This window comes from Genypterus blacodes, unplaced genomic scaffold (genome assembly GCF_046128005.1).
Source record: "Genypterus blacodes isolate CSIRO-AG114 ecotype Tasmania unplaced genomic scaffold, CSIRO-AGI_Gbla_v1 ptg000055l_1, whole genome shotgun sequence".
NCBI classification, from domain to species: domain Eukaryota; kingdom Metazoa; phylum Chordata; class Actinopteri; order Ophidiiformes; family Ophidiidae; genus Genypterus; species Genypterus blacodes.
Window position 1 is genome coordinate 3,485,784 of NW_027466867.1, and position 18,479 is coordinate 3,504,262.

Here is an 18,479-nt window from a genome sequence, read left to right on the forward strand (position 1 = left end):
GCGGTATAATCCAAGGGCGCAGAATTGGGTAGGGACGCTAGGGACACGTCCCTACCAATAATCAGCTGCTACAGTGTAGTCCCTATCAATACAACCGCTGTCCGTAGTGTTTAATCAATGATTATGGCACACAAAGGGTTAACAGTCGGTCTCTGCTAGAAGTCCCGCCTCTAACCTAAATTTCGCTCTTCGATTGGCTGCCGGTTTCTCGCTTACGTACATGTGATTGGCTGTCCCCGCTGTCACTACATCTGCCTGTAAAAGTTACCTGCTAGTTGGACCGGACGGGAGGCAGACAGTGCATGTTATCTGCAACCGCCAAGTGTAAGTTGTCAACATGTGTGGCATATTGTGCCTGGGTCACGTCAGCTTAAACGGATTTTAATATGGTTGCCTCTCTTGGGATTGAACCCATCCAGATTCCTCACCAAAGAAAGCCACCAAAATGATACACAAGTGAGGCGAGCCAGCACATTCAGCTGAGGAGCATTATAGAACCGAGTTCTATAAAATGTTAGATAGTGTACATATTCAGTTTGAGGAGAGGTTCAACCAACCAGATCTAGATGTCCTGCAGAAGCTGGAAGAAACTCTCCTGACTGGAGAAGTGAAGGACATTGTTGATCAATACCCAATACAGTTTAAAGGTCCAACTAGCCATGTTTAGGTCCAAATACACTTTCAAATCTAGTGCTGAAGTGGCTGACATAATGAGAGGTTTGACAGTTGAAGTGAGAGGCTTGTTTGACCAAGTTGAATCCCTTGTCAGGCTGCTTTTAGTCATCCCAGTTTCTTCAGCTGAGGCTGAAAGAAGTTTCAGTGCTCTTAGGAGACTTAAAACATGGCTCAGAACCACCATGACACAAGTAAGACTGAACAACCTTGCTGTGTGCCATGTCCATCAGGAAAAACTGGACAACACTGACCTGACAGTAATCTGCCAGCAGTTCATTTCTGCTACAGACCGGCGTAGGCGTGTGTTTGGTTCTTTCAAATAGGAACAACCAGTGGACACTAATCTGCGTCTACATTTCATTTATGTTTATTTACAATGTTGTATTGTATTTATGAATGTCTAATGTTATTGATGGACAGTATGTTAATTGACAGTATGATGCATAGTTGCACTACAGCCCTACAGCCCTGCACTACAGAGTAAAGATGAGAACTCTCGTAGTTGCCTCCTTTTCTTTCATTAGTTGCTGCAACCTATAACTTGTGGAATGCATTAAATTCTTATTTACTCATATTCTCTTTAGATATTCAGATATGCATTATAAACATGACAATTTTCTGACTATGATTGTTTGCTTGTTTGATCATCTCTACATGACGCAAAATTATGATTGCAAATGCAAAAAAACATAAACTTTCAGGAGGACAATTTTGTGTCCCCACCAATGTCAAAATCAAACCTACTCCCTTGCTAATATTAGTCCAGTACACATCAGGCTTCGCCCCACGACGCCCTGAGGTCACAGCCTGCAAATACTGTCAGTGATTCGAAGCAGTCTACCGTTTTAATGAGCGTCTTCATTTTTAAACTTATTTGAACACTTGATTGTCCAGTTTGGCCACCCGCTGTCTATTAATAATAGGTCCATGACAGCTTTAAAGTAGATATGATATGGCTTGATAGGTAGACTGATACGGGTTTTTGCTCAGAGCCCATTTTTATTCCCCTTTTCTCAATTAAAATAAACAGTTCTTGACGTTTGACTGAATTACGACCATTTGTGTTGCGATGCCATCTAGCGGCCATGTAGCGTAACAACACCTTCTTTAAACGTTATTTAATGATAAACTATACTTAGAAATTGTGCATTCAGGGTAATATCAACGTGATTTAGCAAAAATAGAAATGAAATAGTGAACAGAATAGATGTAAAACATAGTTTGTTTAATATCAAGAGGCCAAAACAGTTCTCGCCGTTTGACTGAATTTCGACCATTTGTGGTGTTTAACGCCATCTAGCGGCATCATTCAGTAACAACACCGTCGCCCTATTTTGAACGTTATTTAATAAATACAAAAATAAAACCCATACTTAGAAATTGTGCATTCACAGTGATGTCAACGTGATTAGGTACATTTTTAAATAATACAAATGAAGAAAATACGTGTAAAATATAGTTTGTTTAATATCAACAAGAATAAACAGTTCTGGCCGTTTGACTGAATTACGACCATTTGTGTTGCGATGCCATCTAGCGGCGTTATAGCGTAACAACACCATCGCTGAAAGTTATTTAATAATAAACTATTCTTAGCAATTGTGCATTCAGGGTAATGTCAACGTGATTTAGCAAAAATTTAAATGAAACAGTGAACAGAATAGGTGTAAAACATAGTTTGTTTAATATTAAGAGGCCAAAACTGTTCTTGCCGTTTGACAGAATTTCGACCATTTGTGGTGTTTAACGCCATCTAGCGGCATCATTTAGCAACAACACCGTCGGTCTATTTTGAACGTTATTTAATAAATAAAAAATAAAATAAAACCTATACTTAGAAATTGTGCATTCAGGGTCATTTCAACGTGATTTAGCAAACTTAAACAGAAAATAAATGAAGAAAATACATGTAATATAGTTTGTTTAACGGTTTAAATAGGGTGACGGTGTTGTTACTGTATAACGCCGCTAGATGGAAGCAAAGCAACACCAATGGGCATAATTCAGTCAAACGGCTAGAACTGTTTATTCCTGTTCATATTAAACAAACTATATTTTACATGTATTTTCTTCATTTGTTTTATTTTAAATATTGCCTAATCACGTTGACATCACTGTGAATGCACAATTTCCAAGTATGGGTTTTATTTTTGTATTTATTAAATAACTTTCAAAATAGGGCGACAGTGTTGTTACTAAATGATGCCGCTAGATGGCGTTAAACACCACAAATGGTCGAAATTCTGTCAAACGGCAAGAACAGTTTTGGCCTCTTAATATTAAACAAACTATGCTTTAAATCTTTTCTGTTCACTATTTAATTTAAATTTTTGCTAAATCACGTTGACATTACCCTGAATGCACAATTGCTAAGTATAGTTTATTATTAAATAACGTTTAGCTATGGTGTTGTTACGCTATAACGCCGCTAGATGGCATCGCAACACAAATGGTCGTAATTCAGTCAAACGGCCAGAACTGTTTATTCCTGTTGATATTAAACAAACTATATTTTACACGTATTTTCTTCATTTGTATTATTTAAAAATGTACCTAATCACGTTGACATCACTGTGAATGCACAATTTCTAAGTATGGGTTTTATTTTTGTATTTATTAAATAACGTTCAAAATAGGGCGACGGTGTTGTTACTAAATGATGCCGCTAGATGGCGTTAAACACCACAAATGGTCGAAATTCAGTCAAACGGCGAGAACTGTTTTGGCCTCTTAATATTAAACAAACTATGCTTTAAATCTATTCTGTTCACTATTTTATTTAAAAAATTGCTAAATCAAGTTGACATTACCCTGAATGCACAATTACTAAGTATAGTTTATTATCAAATACCGTTTAGCGATGGTGTTGTTACGCTATATGGCCGCTAAATGGCATCGCAACACAAATGGTCGTAAATTAGTCAAACGTCGAGAACTGTTTATTCCTGTCTATAATCACATCCGGCCCGCGAGATAATAATCAGAAGTTTATCAGATCTGGCCCGCCGGTCGATCGCGCACACACCACATTAATACTATACATCCTAGAATGCACAGCGATGCGTTTGCGGTTGCCATGGAAAGAGCTCGTATAAACGTAGTAGTAGTGACGCGTTCACGGCACAGTGAGACTCCCGGTCTCATCCCCGAAATGATGCGATGCGTTCAATATCCAACAGTGTGAAAACTTTTAGAGACTGTAATCAAATAAGCTCAAATCTGTAATCAGATAAAAAGAATCATACTCGAGACACGAACACACGATGACACACGGCCCAACAGTGTGAACAAGCTTCCATTTGATTAACAATTAAATAACAGTGTCTGTAAATTCATTAAATACAAAATATGAGCGTGAAACCAAACCACCAAACAATCATTTGACTCCTTCACTGTAAACTCAGTCATAGTTCAAATTAAGTCAAGTGGAAAGGCAGAAAGTATTTAGCTTTAAACTTGACTTTTGATTGGCATTGGTGAAACAGCACCATCTTAGAGGCCATTTGGAGTATCTGTAAATGTGATAGGGTCTTTCCATGACAATTTTTAGTCCCAGCTGCCATGTCACCTTGGAACAGCGATGCCATTTGCTCGCTGGTGAATAGGATACAGATGCAAGTGTCAGTAAATACAAAGCTCTTCCATTTTCTGAAGAGAAGCTGTATTTTCCGCCTGTTGCCAAGCCAGATGGAGTCTGCTGCTCGCCGATGAAGCAGCTACCGCTCCTCTGCTGTTTGGTTCTAGTCTGCAAGAATCATTTTGGTGTATTGTATTGTTGCATTTAAAATCTACCTCATACTAGATCAGATCAGAAATCAACACATTTGCGTTGCATTGTGACATTAGGATGAATTCTGTATTTTCTAGTTGAGCAGTTTGTGATCGGTTGAGCAGCAGCGGCTGCGGCGGCACACGGATGCGACCCTGCCTTTGGATCCTGGAAGACTTTCGGAATAAGAGGAAAATGTGACATCATGAAGCATTCCATAAGGCAAGACAGAAGGTTTGTGGTTGGACATGTTTTTCAGTAGTTACAGAAGCCTGAGTCGCGTGTGCCTGCCTCCTTCGTGAATCATCTCAATGTGACAGTGTTCATTTTCTCTTCTACAGATTTTGTTTTGGGGGGGGGGACTGGTGGTTGATGTCTGCCGACCCCGGTGCCAGATCCTGTGGTTTTCGCATGACGAAAGTCCGCTGCACGTACTTTTCCGGTACAGGGTGAACACGCTCGGCCAATAGGTCCTTGAGTTTCCACCGCATAACAACAATGTTTCAATTTGTCTAATCGGGAGTATTTAGGCTAAGTAAACTATCACTCTTCAGGATTTCATCTGTAGCCACAGCGCAGTCATGCAGACCTCTTATTCAAACCATTTGTGTGCGGTGGAGAGTGGGAGTGGGGAGAGCAGCCAGTGGAGATGACAGGGGGATTGGATAACTCAGGGGGAAAGTCTGGGACGCAGAGAGTGAGAGGTCTTGGCAAGGAGCTGCAAACCACACGCAGTTTGCGTGATTGTGGTTCTCTTGCAGCCTTCTGCTTTTCCCTTTTCACTTCCTCTTTTTCGTTTCATCAAGCACCTGCATGCCGCTTGACCGACTTGACCTTTGACCTTCGCCACAGAGACATGTTACCTTATCTCATCCTGATAGACAGGTAGACACGAGGTACCTGAAGGTTACTGTCACAGTTGTTGCTCTGCATTGGGTTTGTCATTTGTTTACCAACTAAATATAGTTTTATCTGTGATGCATGCCGTCATTTTTTCCATCACAAATTCATGCAAAATTTCTGCCAAATGTTGTTTTATCATTTTCCTCTGTGTGCAGCACGGCAGCCTCACATGCTACATCTGTTTAGGGTTACAATCTACAGTTTTTGTCTGTGTGCGTGTGTATGTGGGGGTTTACACAACTTTGTTAAGAATAAAAAATATTTTAAAAGATATGTAAAAACATAAACCTTAAATTAAAATAATAATTACTTTGTATTTTTTTTAATTTTATTTATTTATGTATTTAAATGTCTTACTTATTTATTTCCTCATCATTCCTCATCATTTTGTGTCTTTATCTATTTTTCCTCTTACTAATCAGCCTCTTCATTCGTCTAAATTTATTGTTTATTTATGTTGACGATTTCTATTGATGGTTCAGTGTTTCATAACTTTGTATTGTATGTGTCAAATGTCAGGTTGACTCAGGCCTGTGCTGTATCAGCCCTCAGATCTGAGCCGTACAGGATGCAAAGGTGCAAACAGTCACGCAATATCCAACGGCAGCCTTTCTTCATGCGATCGGTGCAGTGCGTACCTCACCCGGCTCCTCCGTCTCAGTTTCCTGCATCGATTTAGGATCATAACTGGCCTCATAAAACTTTGAGAGGGACGTGAGAGCCAGAATCCAGACTGAGCCAGCAAGTTTTTAATGGTACAGGTTTATAATGAAACACTCCTTGTGCCTCTCTCCCAAAGCGCTGACGTTATCCACGCATGTTAGAAGTGCACGCTATTTATAAAGTGTGGGCCTATCAGCAAGGCAGCAGGGAGTTCATAAGATGTGGAGGGCTGTGTGTGTTTGTGTGTGTGTGTGTGGCTACCATCTCCCTCAGTTGGTCCAGTTGTGTCAGGAGGCGTTTGATTGAATGAGCAGCACTCTGTTGTTTTTAATAGCAGATGTTTTGAGGTCACTGCTTTTCAATCTGCCACTTGTGGCTTCAAGTCTTATCTAACAAGGAAATCACTCTGGGTGCTTTGTGTCCAACAGGAAACATGGAGTGAGTGAGCCAGTCATTCATATCCTCCAATAGGCCACGCTGCTCTGACAATCAGCTGTAAAAGGAGCTACAGCAGAGCCTCAATGAGGATCTCAGCACATTCCCAGTTTAGATTTGGGGATATAATTCATCCAACATAGTCTGGTTCTGTCCTGGGGTTTCCTATGATTGTGGGATCCAGGAGGCAACCTGATTAGACACCAGAACCACGTCTACTGCCTTCTATCAAGGTGAGAAGCAGTTCTACTCCAAAAGCTCCTAAAGTGGTGTCTTCATGATGTCATCCCCTGCCAGAGCTCAACCTCCCCATGCAGCTGTGCCACCCTGAGCTCTAATCTCACCTCTGACCCTTCCAACCACGAGGACTCAAGAATTCCCCTCTTTTCCAAAGGTTTGTCAGCAACAATCCCATTTTGCCGGGCCCTTAAAAAAAACTTCCAAGAGATATTTTAAGGTACTTCCAAGAAGCTGCTATATTTATTCCCCCGCTGAAGCGTTCCTAATTCAGCTAATGGAGCATTCAGTCTGTCCGTGTTGTTCATTCCTGGTCAGAGCCCATTGCCTCCACCTGCTCGTCCACACACACTCTAATGATTTCTTCTGATTAAAGTTCAAATATTCCCATGTGTGGCCACTTTGGGTGTCTGGTTACCCGTCTCACCCAACAGGCCACTTTTTACATTCCACTGCTGCCCACCTAATGAAAGCACAAACCCATGGTGTCATTTTGCTCCTCGGGGGGATTTCTGCTTCTTCTTGTCCCTATGGTAACAAAAGGTTTCACACAATTGCAGCAGACACAACGTTTACCTCTTTACCTACAGGCATTATTCTCTGACATGATGCTGGGTCTGTTAGTCTTAAAATAAGGAGTGATTCATTAAAGTTAATCCCCCTGTGGGACCAGTGGACACAAGCGTCATGGCTGCACAGCTGTCAACTCACTTACATCACGTCTATCAGGGTCAATCTTCTCAGGAGAGCGTCACGGAAACATAACTGTCATCAGACTTGATAACGTGAACCAAATCTATCATATGAACTGACACACAGACTTAATGTTTAGTAGAAACTAAATTATATAAGGGATCAGAGTTGCTTTTTAGTTTGTACAGGCAAACAAAACAAAGCCTTTTACTCTTTTAAACAGGAAACATGGAAGAATTATTGTTGAAGAAGAACATTTACTAGTTCCTGTGATAATTTAGTGCCTTGTTCTGTTTCGTGTCATCATAAATTGAATCCTGTTGGCTTTTAAACACATTTCCTGATTTTACTGCCATGGCCTCTCTAACTTTCGACATATTCCCTTTATAATCAATAATGATGATCAAATGACGAATGAAAGCAGCAACACACATCAGACTGATGGATGCTGCGACGCCTGAAGCATCCATCACTCCTCTAAACTCCCACTGATGAATTCTCTCTGCACTGAATCAGCAGATAAATTAGATCTTGTTCACTTATTCACTAAGCTTCCACTGCCATCTCCTGATAAAGACTAGAAACGCTCCAGTGCAACACAAAGAAACACTTTACTTCAAGCTACACCAGGATCTATTTCACCCTTACATGAATAATATTACGATCCTGTGCACTTTGCAGACTTGTTGAACTTCCTCAGACTTCCAGGATGTCAGGAGTAAATCCAGACTCCCAAAGGAGCAGAGGGGCCAGAGACGAGGAAACAAATGGATCGAGGCCACCACTTCCTCCTGGATACTCCTGGATATAAAAAGCAGCCCTTTTAATTTATGTCACATGAGGGTGTTTGAATGTGTGTGTACAGCTGTTGGAGTAGGTTAATGTCTGTGTGTGAGTGTATTAGCAATCCCTGCACGTGCTGCCTTGAGTGTATATATAGTGGTGGAAAAATGTGAGTCAGAAAGTGAGGATGAAGGGACTCAACCCCACATGGACACAGACAGAGGGGGAGGGGGAAGTGGTCACAGCAACGAGGCCTTTGGGTGCTGAGCCGGGGATTGAGGGGGAAACTCTGCAGGGATGCTCAGCTGCTCATTTATTTCCAGCTGATCGAGATGGAAAAAGGTGTTAAGTTTCAGTTGCAGACCGGAACTGCGTTTGAAAGGAAGATATTTCTCTGCTCTGTATCTCTATTATGTTTATGTGCAACCTCCCACATCTAATCTAATCTATCAATCTATCAAATTAAATCAATAGTTTAGTGTAGTAAGTACTACAATGTAAGAAAGTAGCACATGGTATTAACATTACGAACATTTGTTAAACAAGTAACCAGACAAACATGCTTCACTCTGCATCTCAGTGCTTCCCCAGCAGTCACCTGACACAGGTTAGTACACAATACCGTGTATACATGGAGATGGTGCGCCCTCTGCTGGTCAAGTCAGGACACTACACCCTGACAGGAACGCATTCACGCAGTAGGTAAAGATTTTAAACATTCAGATTACCAAATAAGCACATACTTTATCATAATTGTAATAATTATCTTTGTCAGAATTTGTCACCCAGCCCTGCATTCTATATGTTGATGTATTGCACATGCCGAATTTATGACATAACTGCAGCAATTTCAATAACACAGCTAAATTATATAATATAAATATAAAAGTATAAATAGACCTCTTACCTTAGTTAGTAGGGAATCTTGAAACGCAGTCAACACGTTTGAGGAGTTTATCATATCAGAATCAATCAGTCTGAACTCAACACTGCACTGGCGCAAAGTAGACACTAGATGGCAGACCGCGCTTATACAGACACAGAAACAGTCACAACAGGCTGAGGTGAAAATGGTTTGGTTATATTAAAGGTTATGTTAACTTTGTTGGCATGATGAGTAAAAAAGTAATGAACTAAATGTTATATATAATATTTGGTGAGCAGAGTTACCAATTAAAGATTTTAAAAAAAAATGGAAAGACAACCCCCACATGAGGTCACGTGCAGTACCAAATAGGGATAAGCGTACTGGGCCTTGGAGGAGGTATGTGTGTATTATTGTCAATACTACAATGACAACTAAATACAGATTACATACAAGTGCAGCTCAATAAATTATTATCTGGTCTTCTTCCCCATGATTGTGTTGCCGACTGAACCAGACTAAGAGACAAGAGAAAGGCTCAGGAAACCTCAGCAGGTGATTTGAGTTAACGAGCTGATTAGAGTGAGACACCCTGAGGATACAGGATTGAACTTTATCACAATATTCTAATGTTTTGAGACTGAATTTCGGGTTTTAATGAGCTGTAAGCCAGAATCATCAACACTAAAACAGGAAACATTAGAATTGTGTGTCTGTGGCTGTTCTTCTTCAGGCTTTGTCAGTGAACCGGTGCTCAGGCTCATTATAAGTGTTTTTGCTTTCAACCACATAACAAATCACCAGTGGGGATAATTCAGTTCCCTTTTATTTATCGGAGACAATACACTGGAGCGGGTTAATTACATAAATACATCATCTTTATGTCTTTGTACAAAACTGGACATTCGTCAGACAAACAGCAGTAAATGTAATGAGAGGACACCACAGTCCTTGATTCAGACACGTCTCTTTACATACAACATGTTAACATGGTTTAGAGCTTAATCATGCCTGCAAAAACAAGTTTACAGTTTACAAAAGCTGAAATGGAGGCAAATAAGATGTAGATATGGATGTTGGATGTCAGCAGATGACTTTAAAGAGTTTGTGATTATTAAGTGCAGCTCAGGCCGAAGTGTCAAACAACTTCTCGATCATTTCTTCTACTTCCTCCGGTTGATACTTGTTGTACTTCTCCGGGTTCTTGGTGAAGGAGATGTTGGCGCATCTAGAATAAACACAAACATGTAAATGGTGTGTGACCCTCTGTGTCAAAGTGGTAACCTGAGGCTCTTCCTTCATCATCATCCTCATCATCACCCTCACCTCTGCAGGAAGGCCCTGTACGCGTCGGTCACCACTCTCTTCTGGGCGTGACGGATGAAGTCCCGCTGCTCCTTGTCCGGGATGGCCCAGCCCTTTTGGATCTTACACAGATCCTCCAAACCATCGTTGAAGCCCTGAGAGGACAGAAGAAGAGGGAGTGATCTTCATTCATAGCGTATATTCAAACGGCGTTGCTATGGTGTTGTGGATAATCAGTGGGCTGCTGGCAAGAGACTATTATGGGGTGGCTGATGGGGCATTTGCATCATCTACAAACTCTCTAATGACTTTGGCCCAGCCTATATTACAAACTGTTTACAACCATATTTCCCTGTACAAGCCCCTGGGGTCTGCACACACTCATCTTTTGGTCACTAAAGGCTTTCTGACTGTGTTGGTGGTTGATCCTTAGTGGTTGGGCTGTAATGGTCTGGGGCGTCAGCAGTGCATTAGTGAATTGAAGTGGTTGAATGTGTGCAAAAGTACAAATCTGCCAAAAAGGAGAAACTAAGTTAACTAACTAACTTCGTATTGTGACTATACCACTATCACAGCATTGAATACAGATCTGAATATGTGGAGCCAAAGTCTGATCTCACCTTGAATTTGTCTTTGATGACTTGCCGCTCTTTATCTTTCAGCTGAGGAAAAGAAAATCCTCAGTTAGTGAATTTGAATACAAAGATCAGACATACAGCAAAAAATAAAAAGCTGTATAAGCAAAGATCGTAACCTTGGTGCCAGGTAAGAAGACGGGCATGTTCCTGTCTGTCAGGTGCTCTGTGACTTTCAGCCAACTGAGGGAACATGAGAAAGATCAGGTCAGACACACACAGCCACACACAGCAGTGACAGGAGAGGGAGCGTACAAGCGTCTCTAACAGGTTCAGCTTAAAGATGTTACCTGCGCTGGTACATCTGGATCTGCTGCTCTATGAGCTCTCTGTATGAACTCTCTGCCTTCTTCTGCGTCACCGTCACCAGCTGAATCAGCTCCGACCTGAACAGATGAAGAGTTCAGACATAAGACTGACACTGACTGGGTGGGGTCGACTTCAAAGAGTGAAAGGAGAGAAAGAGAGTGTGCCTACTTCTCCAGAGACTTGAGGATGTAGTTGTAGTTGTTGTGTAGGAAGATTGCACTCAGAGCTGAATCCTCATACACTTTGGATTTACTGAGCAGATTGAGCTGCAGGTTTCCCAACACCTTACCTAAAAGGAGCAATACATTGATTATCACCACGACAACACTGCAGTAAAGCGGGCGTGCATGTCGGCAGCGTAGTGCATCGGGTTTGTTTACGTACATATATAAGTACTGAGGAGTCTCTTGTTGAACTCTGAGCTGTAGCTGCTTGCTGATGAGCTGGTTTCTGGAAAACAAGAGGCGGCGTCACAACAAGCAGGACTTCATTTCATAACCCACAACCGCCACTTTGGTTTAACTTCTGATCCGATTGAATAATTTACTTCCCTGTGGACGTGGAGTGGGGAGAAACATTTTCACTCTAAATAGCTCATTTCAGTAGAAGTGAGTGTTTAAGTGCAACCACTCAGGTTTCCATGGTAACGTATGAAAGGACTCTCTTTCAACTGGCACATTATAGATTGAATTAGTTAGAGATTATTCATAGTTTCAATCATTATGTAATATAACAGTAATACATAAATATAAAAAACATTCAGAAATGTACTCCGGGGCCTAACATGGTATTGTGCTTACCTCGGGGGTCTAAAGGTATATTGTAAGTGTCCCCCAGTACTAAAGGACAGAGGCAAGGCAGAAGAGAAAGAGAAGAGAAAGAGAAAGGCACAAGTGCAAAGGTTAGAAAGGCTCGTTAGTGCAGAGTAAAGCCAAGCAGCGAACGGTCGTCGGGCCGGGCTGCAAGAGGACGACGGACACAGATGATGAGAGGAGGGAACGCAGAGAGAGAAGCCAGCAGCAGCAGGGGAAGCAGACAGACAGAGAGCCCTTCATGAGGTTCTTCAAAGGCGAGAAGAAGGAAACGCAGAGGTGGTGAAGGGCAAAAAGCTCAGGAAGCCACAGATACAGAATGAGGGCGGAGCTCAAACTGGAGTCAGGCTGGATCGGAGGGAATGGAACTGGAATGAAGTGTTCAGACATCCACATACAAAGTCACCCTTTGATCTGTCTGATTATTGGTATTGTTAGCAGTGTCTGTACCTTGGGAGGCCAACATGGCTCCGGCTGTCTCGTGGAAGTCCAGCAGCTGCTGCAGGAACAGAATGGCCTGCAGAGGAAGAAAAACGCCAGGATCACATCACCAAAGCTGATTTAATAAGTGAAAGTGAGATGAGCCACTAGAAGAGAGTGACTCGCATTGAGCTTACATTGCTGGTCAGCTGATGGACCGTTCCATCCCGTGGCATGTTGTACTCTTTGTCCGGATCGTTCTGTTGTAAGAAAACACAAAACGTAGTCAATATTATACTCATTATAAGTTAAATGGGGTTTTAAATCAAGGTTATTGCTAATCCTGACCCTATCTTCACATTCTTACCTTGATGCTGTCTGCAAATTCCTCCAGAGCTTTGGCCCCGATGGTTTCCATGGAGGTGATGAGTGTAGGCAGCTTGTTCTTGGTGCTTGCTGCCGTCCCCTGCAACCCCGGCCCGAATATTAGAACACAAAAGTTAAGATTCCTGCTCTTTCATTGTTTTTTAGGAAAATAATGAGACTGTATTGATTCCTACCTGAAGTGTTGAGTCAAACTCAGACTTGTTCATTTTCAGATGTCTCAGGATTGGGAAGATGGTGAGGACGGCCGAGTATTCGTGGCGCAAAATGGCTCGGCGAGCAGCGGACACGATGTTGTCTCCCTCCAGCATCAGGTTGTCGAGTGCCTCCTGTGCATAGCAACAGGGACAACAGAGAACAGAGGAACAAATTGAAATGATGATGTAGAAAACAATGATATGAGTTCTTTTCCTTTTGATTCCTGACCTGAATGAGGGAGTCGAAGGTCTTCTTCTGGTGGTGCTCTGGGATGATCTCAGTCAGGAGGGCGTATTCGCTCTGGGCCAACTTGACGAAGGCGCTGATGCAGTGGATGTAGGAGTCGATCTCAATGTCCAGGACGTCATCCTTCCCTGAGAGAGGTACACGACAAAAGAGTAAACAAAAAGGGTTCCAGACTCAACTTCTCCTGTGGCAGATTGCTCAAAAGCCATGCGTATACACATCAGAACTACATGAGTCTGATACTGAAACATTGAAACATTGAAATTGCTGTCTATCAAGCATTTACGTACTGCAACTCCCAAGGACCAGAAAACTTGTGCCAATACTGATCTATCTGATGATAAGCCCATAATAGGAGCAGACTGGAGACTGGAGCTAACAGATGTAAGACATCATTGGGGTTCTCTTTAGGTCGTATATTGTTCCTTGTCGTTCTGATGTCGTTGCCACTCACCTGTAGCAGCCCCGTGCTTCTCCATCAGGGCGTCAGAGAGATGTTTGACCCGCAGGTCGTGATCGTAACCTGATGGGTGGGGTGGGGCAGCAGGAGAATGGGCCTAATCAAACCACTTGAGGCTTGACTAGGCCAAAGAACAAACCTGGAATATTTGCACCGACCACCAAGCACCCAGCAGGGGAGGTTTAGGGAAGCAGGGGCACCCACAGGGGGGGACGTGGGCTCAAAGGGCCCTCAGAGGTGTGTTCATGTGACTAATGAGTTGGTCAGTGTGTGTGTGTGTGTTACACTACATGACAGGAACCAGCTTTGTTTAAGACCTAACAGCTTTAGATACATTGCAGAGCCTAAAGTTGTTCTAATCCACTTTAGCTTGTAGGTTATTTTAGGTTAAATACATTTCTACAATCCAGTTCTTTATTGCTGTACGATGAACTACAGTCTGTTTCATCTTTGGATAGTTTATCCCTACAACAGAACAGAACAGACCCAAGGCTGCAGAGTTAATTGCTTATAATTACGTAGAAGAGTTTATATCCAATTTGTATTTCCTCTTCTTATAACCCTCAATTCTTCATTGAATCAAACTGCAATGCTGTAAACACTGTTGTGGGTCTGAGGAGGTTTCTGTATGTCTGTTGCTCTGAATGAGAACAACAGGAAGTACAATACCAGTCAAAGTTAGCGGGGGGGGGGGGGGGGGGACAGACAGCGAAGAGAAGACAGAGGTGCATTACCTTCCAGAGGTGTGAGGTTAGAGCCCCCCTTTTTCCCATCCAGCCCATGCTGTGAATACTGTTTCAGAAGGTTCTGAGCCTTGCGAATGGTCCCTGGTCCCATACACATAGAGACAAAGTCCAGGAGGGGGAGGAGGAGGAGGGGCAACGAGGTCCAGACAGCCAAGAAACAGAAGATGTGGAGGAAGAAGAGGAGGAAGAAGAAGAGAAAGAGGGCAGAGCTAGGAAGTGAGTGATGAAACACCGACACCACATCCCTCCACCACCGAGACGAGCCAGCAGAGGTGTGTGTGTGTGAGTGTGTGTGTGTGTGTGTGACACTACAGCACCACGACTAAACAACAGAATGGCCAGGTGAGAGAAGAGAACAACTAGAGCACAGCATTGCCATGGGAACAAACAAGGGGCGTGTGCGCTGAACCACACAGCGCCCCGTCATGTAAGAACAGAACACACAGGTTAGGTCACAAGTCAACACAATACAGCCATTACGTCATAACAGTCACATTCAGCATTATTATTACTATGACTACCATAAATACAACAGAACTGACATGGTTTAGAAGTGTAAACTCTACAGAAGTCTCAGGATGACATCATTTGGGTTTGGTTAGTAGGTTAGTAAGCGAGTGGCACAATTTACTTCATTCGTTAGATTTGGTGGGAAACGTATGAGAGTGTGCCCAGCATTGACACCAGGAAGTTATAATCAATCAAACTCAAATTTCACATTAAACACAACCAAACACATTATGTTGTTATTGTCACTAAGCTTATTGATTTGAAGCCTCTGCAATTCTTTGAACGAGAAACAAAAAGCAACACTGATCCACAGTGAAAGCGAGACGTGTGAGCCCGCCCAAGACGACCCGCTGTGTTCTGATTGGCCGGTCGGGGTGAGGCCTGAACCACAGACACAGACTATGAAACACATGTTAAAGTTTTTACCCACTCCAGATTCAACAACAAGGACGATACTGGCATGTCAATCAAATCTCATACAGCTTTCTCAGTTTTGCAGTCATAGGTCATAAATCTTGTTTACTTCCGGAAGTTTTCCTCCCACTTCTTCTGGATTGGCCACTTTGCCGTTGAATCTTGGGTGTTAAAAAACTTCAAGCTTGAATCGTTGACCTTGGTGGGTGTGTCTAACCGGGCGTGTAGGCGGGTCAATTCACATGAAGCACACAAAGCTTTCAGTGCAGTTTAAGGCCGATGGGTTTGACTCAAATATGACAGAAAATAACTAAAAGCAGATGAATCCCCTTTAGTAATCTTACATATTTATTTAAATGTTACGATTCTTGTGCTTCCATATGCAACAGACACCTGACTCCCCCGTTATAAGAGCAGTCGCCCGCGTCATGTCTCCATCTACATCTGTCCAGAACCTTAAATATGACCTCTGCACATCACTTGGATCCGTCTAAACACGCTAAACGCTCTCCCTAAAATGCTCTAGCTGTCAATTCCTTCGCTGTGAAATGCGGCGTCCGGCTGGCAGAAGCAAGCGACGGCACAAATGCACACACTCAAGCTTTTGGGGGTTTACCTGGGATGTAGACTGTCATGACATCAACAAGGATTATGAAAGAGGAAAGGATGAAGGATTAGTGAAGAGTAAGATACTGTAAAATCACAGGGAGACAAAGTGAGGCTGGGGGCGCACGATGATTGATTGAGTGAGTGGGGATGATTACAGGGGAATTATGGGGCCATGATTTAATAATCGACAGTGTTCAGAATCCTGGTGTTTAATTTGAGTCCAAAAAAATCAAAGGTGGCTGTAAAACATTTGTTGTGTCCTCATTTACAAAATCTGGTCACCAACTAACCAACGTTGCTCTTTACCACCGATGAGGAAACGACAAAGTTCCAAGCCAATGAGGTCACTGGTTGATATTCTAAAAGATAGATTCTGGCTCAAAAAGGACCAAAAGTGTGTTTTACCACCTGAAAAGAAGTAATGATGGGATTGTGATTAATGCTGCGGGGCTGTGCAGCTGCCGTGGAAACACTGACCTGGTCTCTTTGGCGCCTTTTTAGTGGGCGTGTCCTTTCGTTTGGTTTGGACAGCAGGTGAGTACAGGACACCGGAGGAGGCGCTGTTCTTGCGGAAATGATCCTTCAGGCCTTTGATGGAGCGATCCAGCTGGTTGGATCTGATCTGGAAGTAGACGTTCATGAAATCTGTAGTGGGGAATGATGAAGAGACTGGTTAGAGAAACACATAACTGCACAGAGAGAGGAAGAGCTGGACTGAACATCAGTACCCTGATTGCGTCCGTACTCCACCAGCCACCCAGAGATGCAGATGATGTCCTGGAGCACGGCTTCAGGCAGGTGTTCCAGCAGCACTTCCTCTTGGACCTCCAGCTCCTCGTCCATGCTGATGGCATCCAGGATGAGGATCGGGGGAACAGGTTTACTGTAACGGGTCAACAGGCTGCGAAACTCAGCCTCCAGGAGTTCCTTCCCCTTGTCAAAACGCGCTTTCTGTAGTGGATCAACAATGACAACAAAGACAAAACAGAAATCAAACTGAATATCTGAGTTAATCTAATTCTAATTCTCTTTGTAAACACTTATACTGTACCACTGTGTTGAGTTCAGGGCTGTCTGGGTTGTTGTCCTGAAAGTATTCCACAGCTTTCTGAATCTTTGCAATGCAGGCAAGATACTCGTCCAGTCTTCCTGTCGGTCTGCAACACAAAATTCTTATTAGAACATGGCCACATTAATGATCAGACAGCTGCGTGTAGACGGGTCCAAAGCCAAGGCCTGACCCTTCTCTGATGATCCTGTCTGTGTCTTTGGCAACGTGGTAGTAACTGATGACGTGATCCATGCAGGATAGAGTTTTGTCCACGTTTTCCTGCAGCCTTTGGAGATTCTCTGTCTGTTTGTGGACGGGAATGATGGAGTTCTCCAGCTGCATCAGCCGGCACTCAAACGAAGACAGGATGGAGACCTTTCATGAAGACAGTAACAATGACAGAGGTCAAAACCATAAGCCGCTTAAAGAGCAATGATATGTGTCATAATCATGTTACAAAGAGGTTTGTGTTTTGTTAATCATACCATTCCTTTAGTTAGTTGATCACTCTTCTCCAGGTTTTCTCTGATGAAGGACAGAGTCTCCTGCTCCTGTATCAACAATAATAACACACAGACACTGTAAGATACGATACATAGTCAACCAATAACTGCTTCACAATATGAAGGTTCGCGATCACAGAAACAGTACATTTTGAACAGTATGGGTAAAATAATGTATGTATATAGTGTTTTAAATATTAACTGAGAAGCTTTGTAATCAACAATTCCGTTTGTTTGTTTCTGACCTGCCGCAGTTTCTCCTCTATCTCCCGTTTCCTGGCGGAAGCGTCCTCGGTGGGAATCATCTTCAAGCCTCCACGAAACAATTCCCATTAAAATATGGCCTACAGTAGTGATAATATATTTTCACGCTTGTTTAGCTCGTAATATATCAAATACAGCCTCCCAAATGTGCAGTCGTGCAAGCTAAGCTACACACAGACATTAAACCCTGGTAACGAGCAAAACATTTCCGGTTACCACTTCAATGTAAGACACCGTAAACTTACTGTACTGTGTTTGTTGGATTCCTGTTGTATTTACATTTTCACTTGGGCAGCGTGTGCAACCCGTCGGGAGATAACCTCTTTTAATTAATTCTAAACCCAATAAGAGTTGAAAAGAAGCTATATTAGGTGTACAAGATTATAATTCGTTTTGTTTTCTTATTTTGAAGGCAGAAAACTACTTACAATCCGCTGACATGAGAAGGCGACTTCCACTTCCGCTTCCGTAAATGTCTTGTGATGTCGGGAGTGTTCCATTTAAATCGGCTTGGAACAGCATAGTTCGTTGTGACAAATGAAAAATGTACTGATAAATCTAATTTCTGCGTAAGTAATGCTTACTATTAG

The 18,479-nt window shown here is 42.6% G+C and overlaps 1 protein-coding gene and 1 long non-coding RNA gene across 9 annotated transcripts; one reads left to right on the forward strand and one right to left on the reverse strand.

Annotated features, from left to right (window-relative positions):
- Nucleotides 1-285: 285 nt before the first annotated feature.
- LOC143001915 (uncharacterized) lies at nt 286-9,767 on the forward strand. Its single transcript, XR_012963739.1, has 4 exons — nt 286-324; nt 4,543-4,678; nt 6,439-6,839; nt 8,057-9,767. It is a non-coding gene; the product is annotated as an uncharacterized LOC143001915 (long non-coding RNA).
- A 60-nt stretch (nt 9,768-9,827) lies between these two features.
- On the reverse strand, nt 9,828-18,084 carry exoc7 (exocyst complex component 7). Of its 8 annotated transcripts, XM_076151762.1 has the most exons (21): nt 17,871-18,084; nt 17,608-17,673; nt 17,313-17,497; nt 17,123-17,228; nt 16,800-17,022; nt 16,549-16,716; nt 16,079-16,090; nt 14,527-14,619; nt 13,787-13,855; nt 13,315-13,460; nt 13,065-13,217; nt 12,872-12,970; nt 12,702-12,764; nt 12,535-12,601; nt 11,657-11,722; nt 11,441-11,561; nt 11,254-11,349; nt 11,083-11,146; nt 10,949-10,990; nt 10,350-10,483; nt 9,828-10,251 (listed from the first exon to the last, which is right to left on the reverse strand). In XM_076151762.1, exons 1-21 carry the CDS (start codon nt 17,928-17,930, stop codon nt 10,149-10,151), a joined length of 2,136 nt encoding a protein of 711 aa, XP_076007877.1. In that variant the 5' UTR covers nt 17,931-18,084; the 3' UTR covers nt 9,828-10,148. The 8 variants fall into 8 exon arrangements, with proteins under 8 accessions (XP_076007877.1, XP_076007878.1, XP_076007881.1 ...); XM_076151763.1 differs by lacking the exon at nt 16,079-16,090; XM_076151766.1 differs by lacking the exon at nt 14,527-14,619.
- Between the last annotated feature and the right edge of the window lie 395 nt (nt 18,085-18,479).

What these genes read in the sequence shown, in the direction of transcription:
- exoc7 (XM_076151762.1), bottom strand. Translation starts at nt 17,930, where the DNA reads ATGATTCCCACCGAGGACGCTTCCGCCAGGAAACGGGAGATAGAGGAG. An exon ending in TCATCAAAGACAAATTCAAG is followed by an intron (nt 10,484 to 10,948) that starts GTGAGATCAGAC and finishes CTGTCCTCTCAG; the next exon opens with GGCTTCAACGATGGTTTGGA. An exon ending in TACAGGGCCTTCCTGCAGAG is followed by an intron (nt 10,252 to 10,349) that starts GTGAGGGTGATG and finishes TGTTTATTCTAG; the next exon opens with ATGCGCCAACATCTCCTTCA.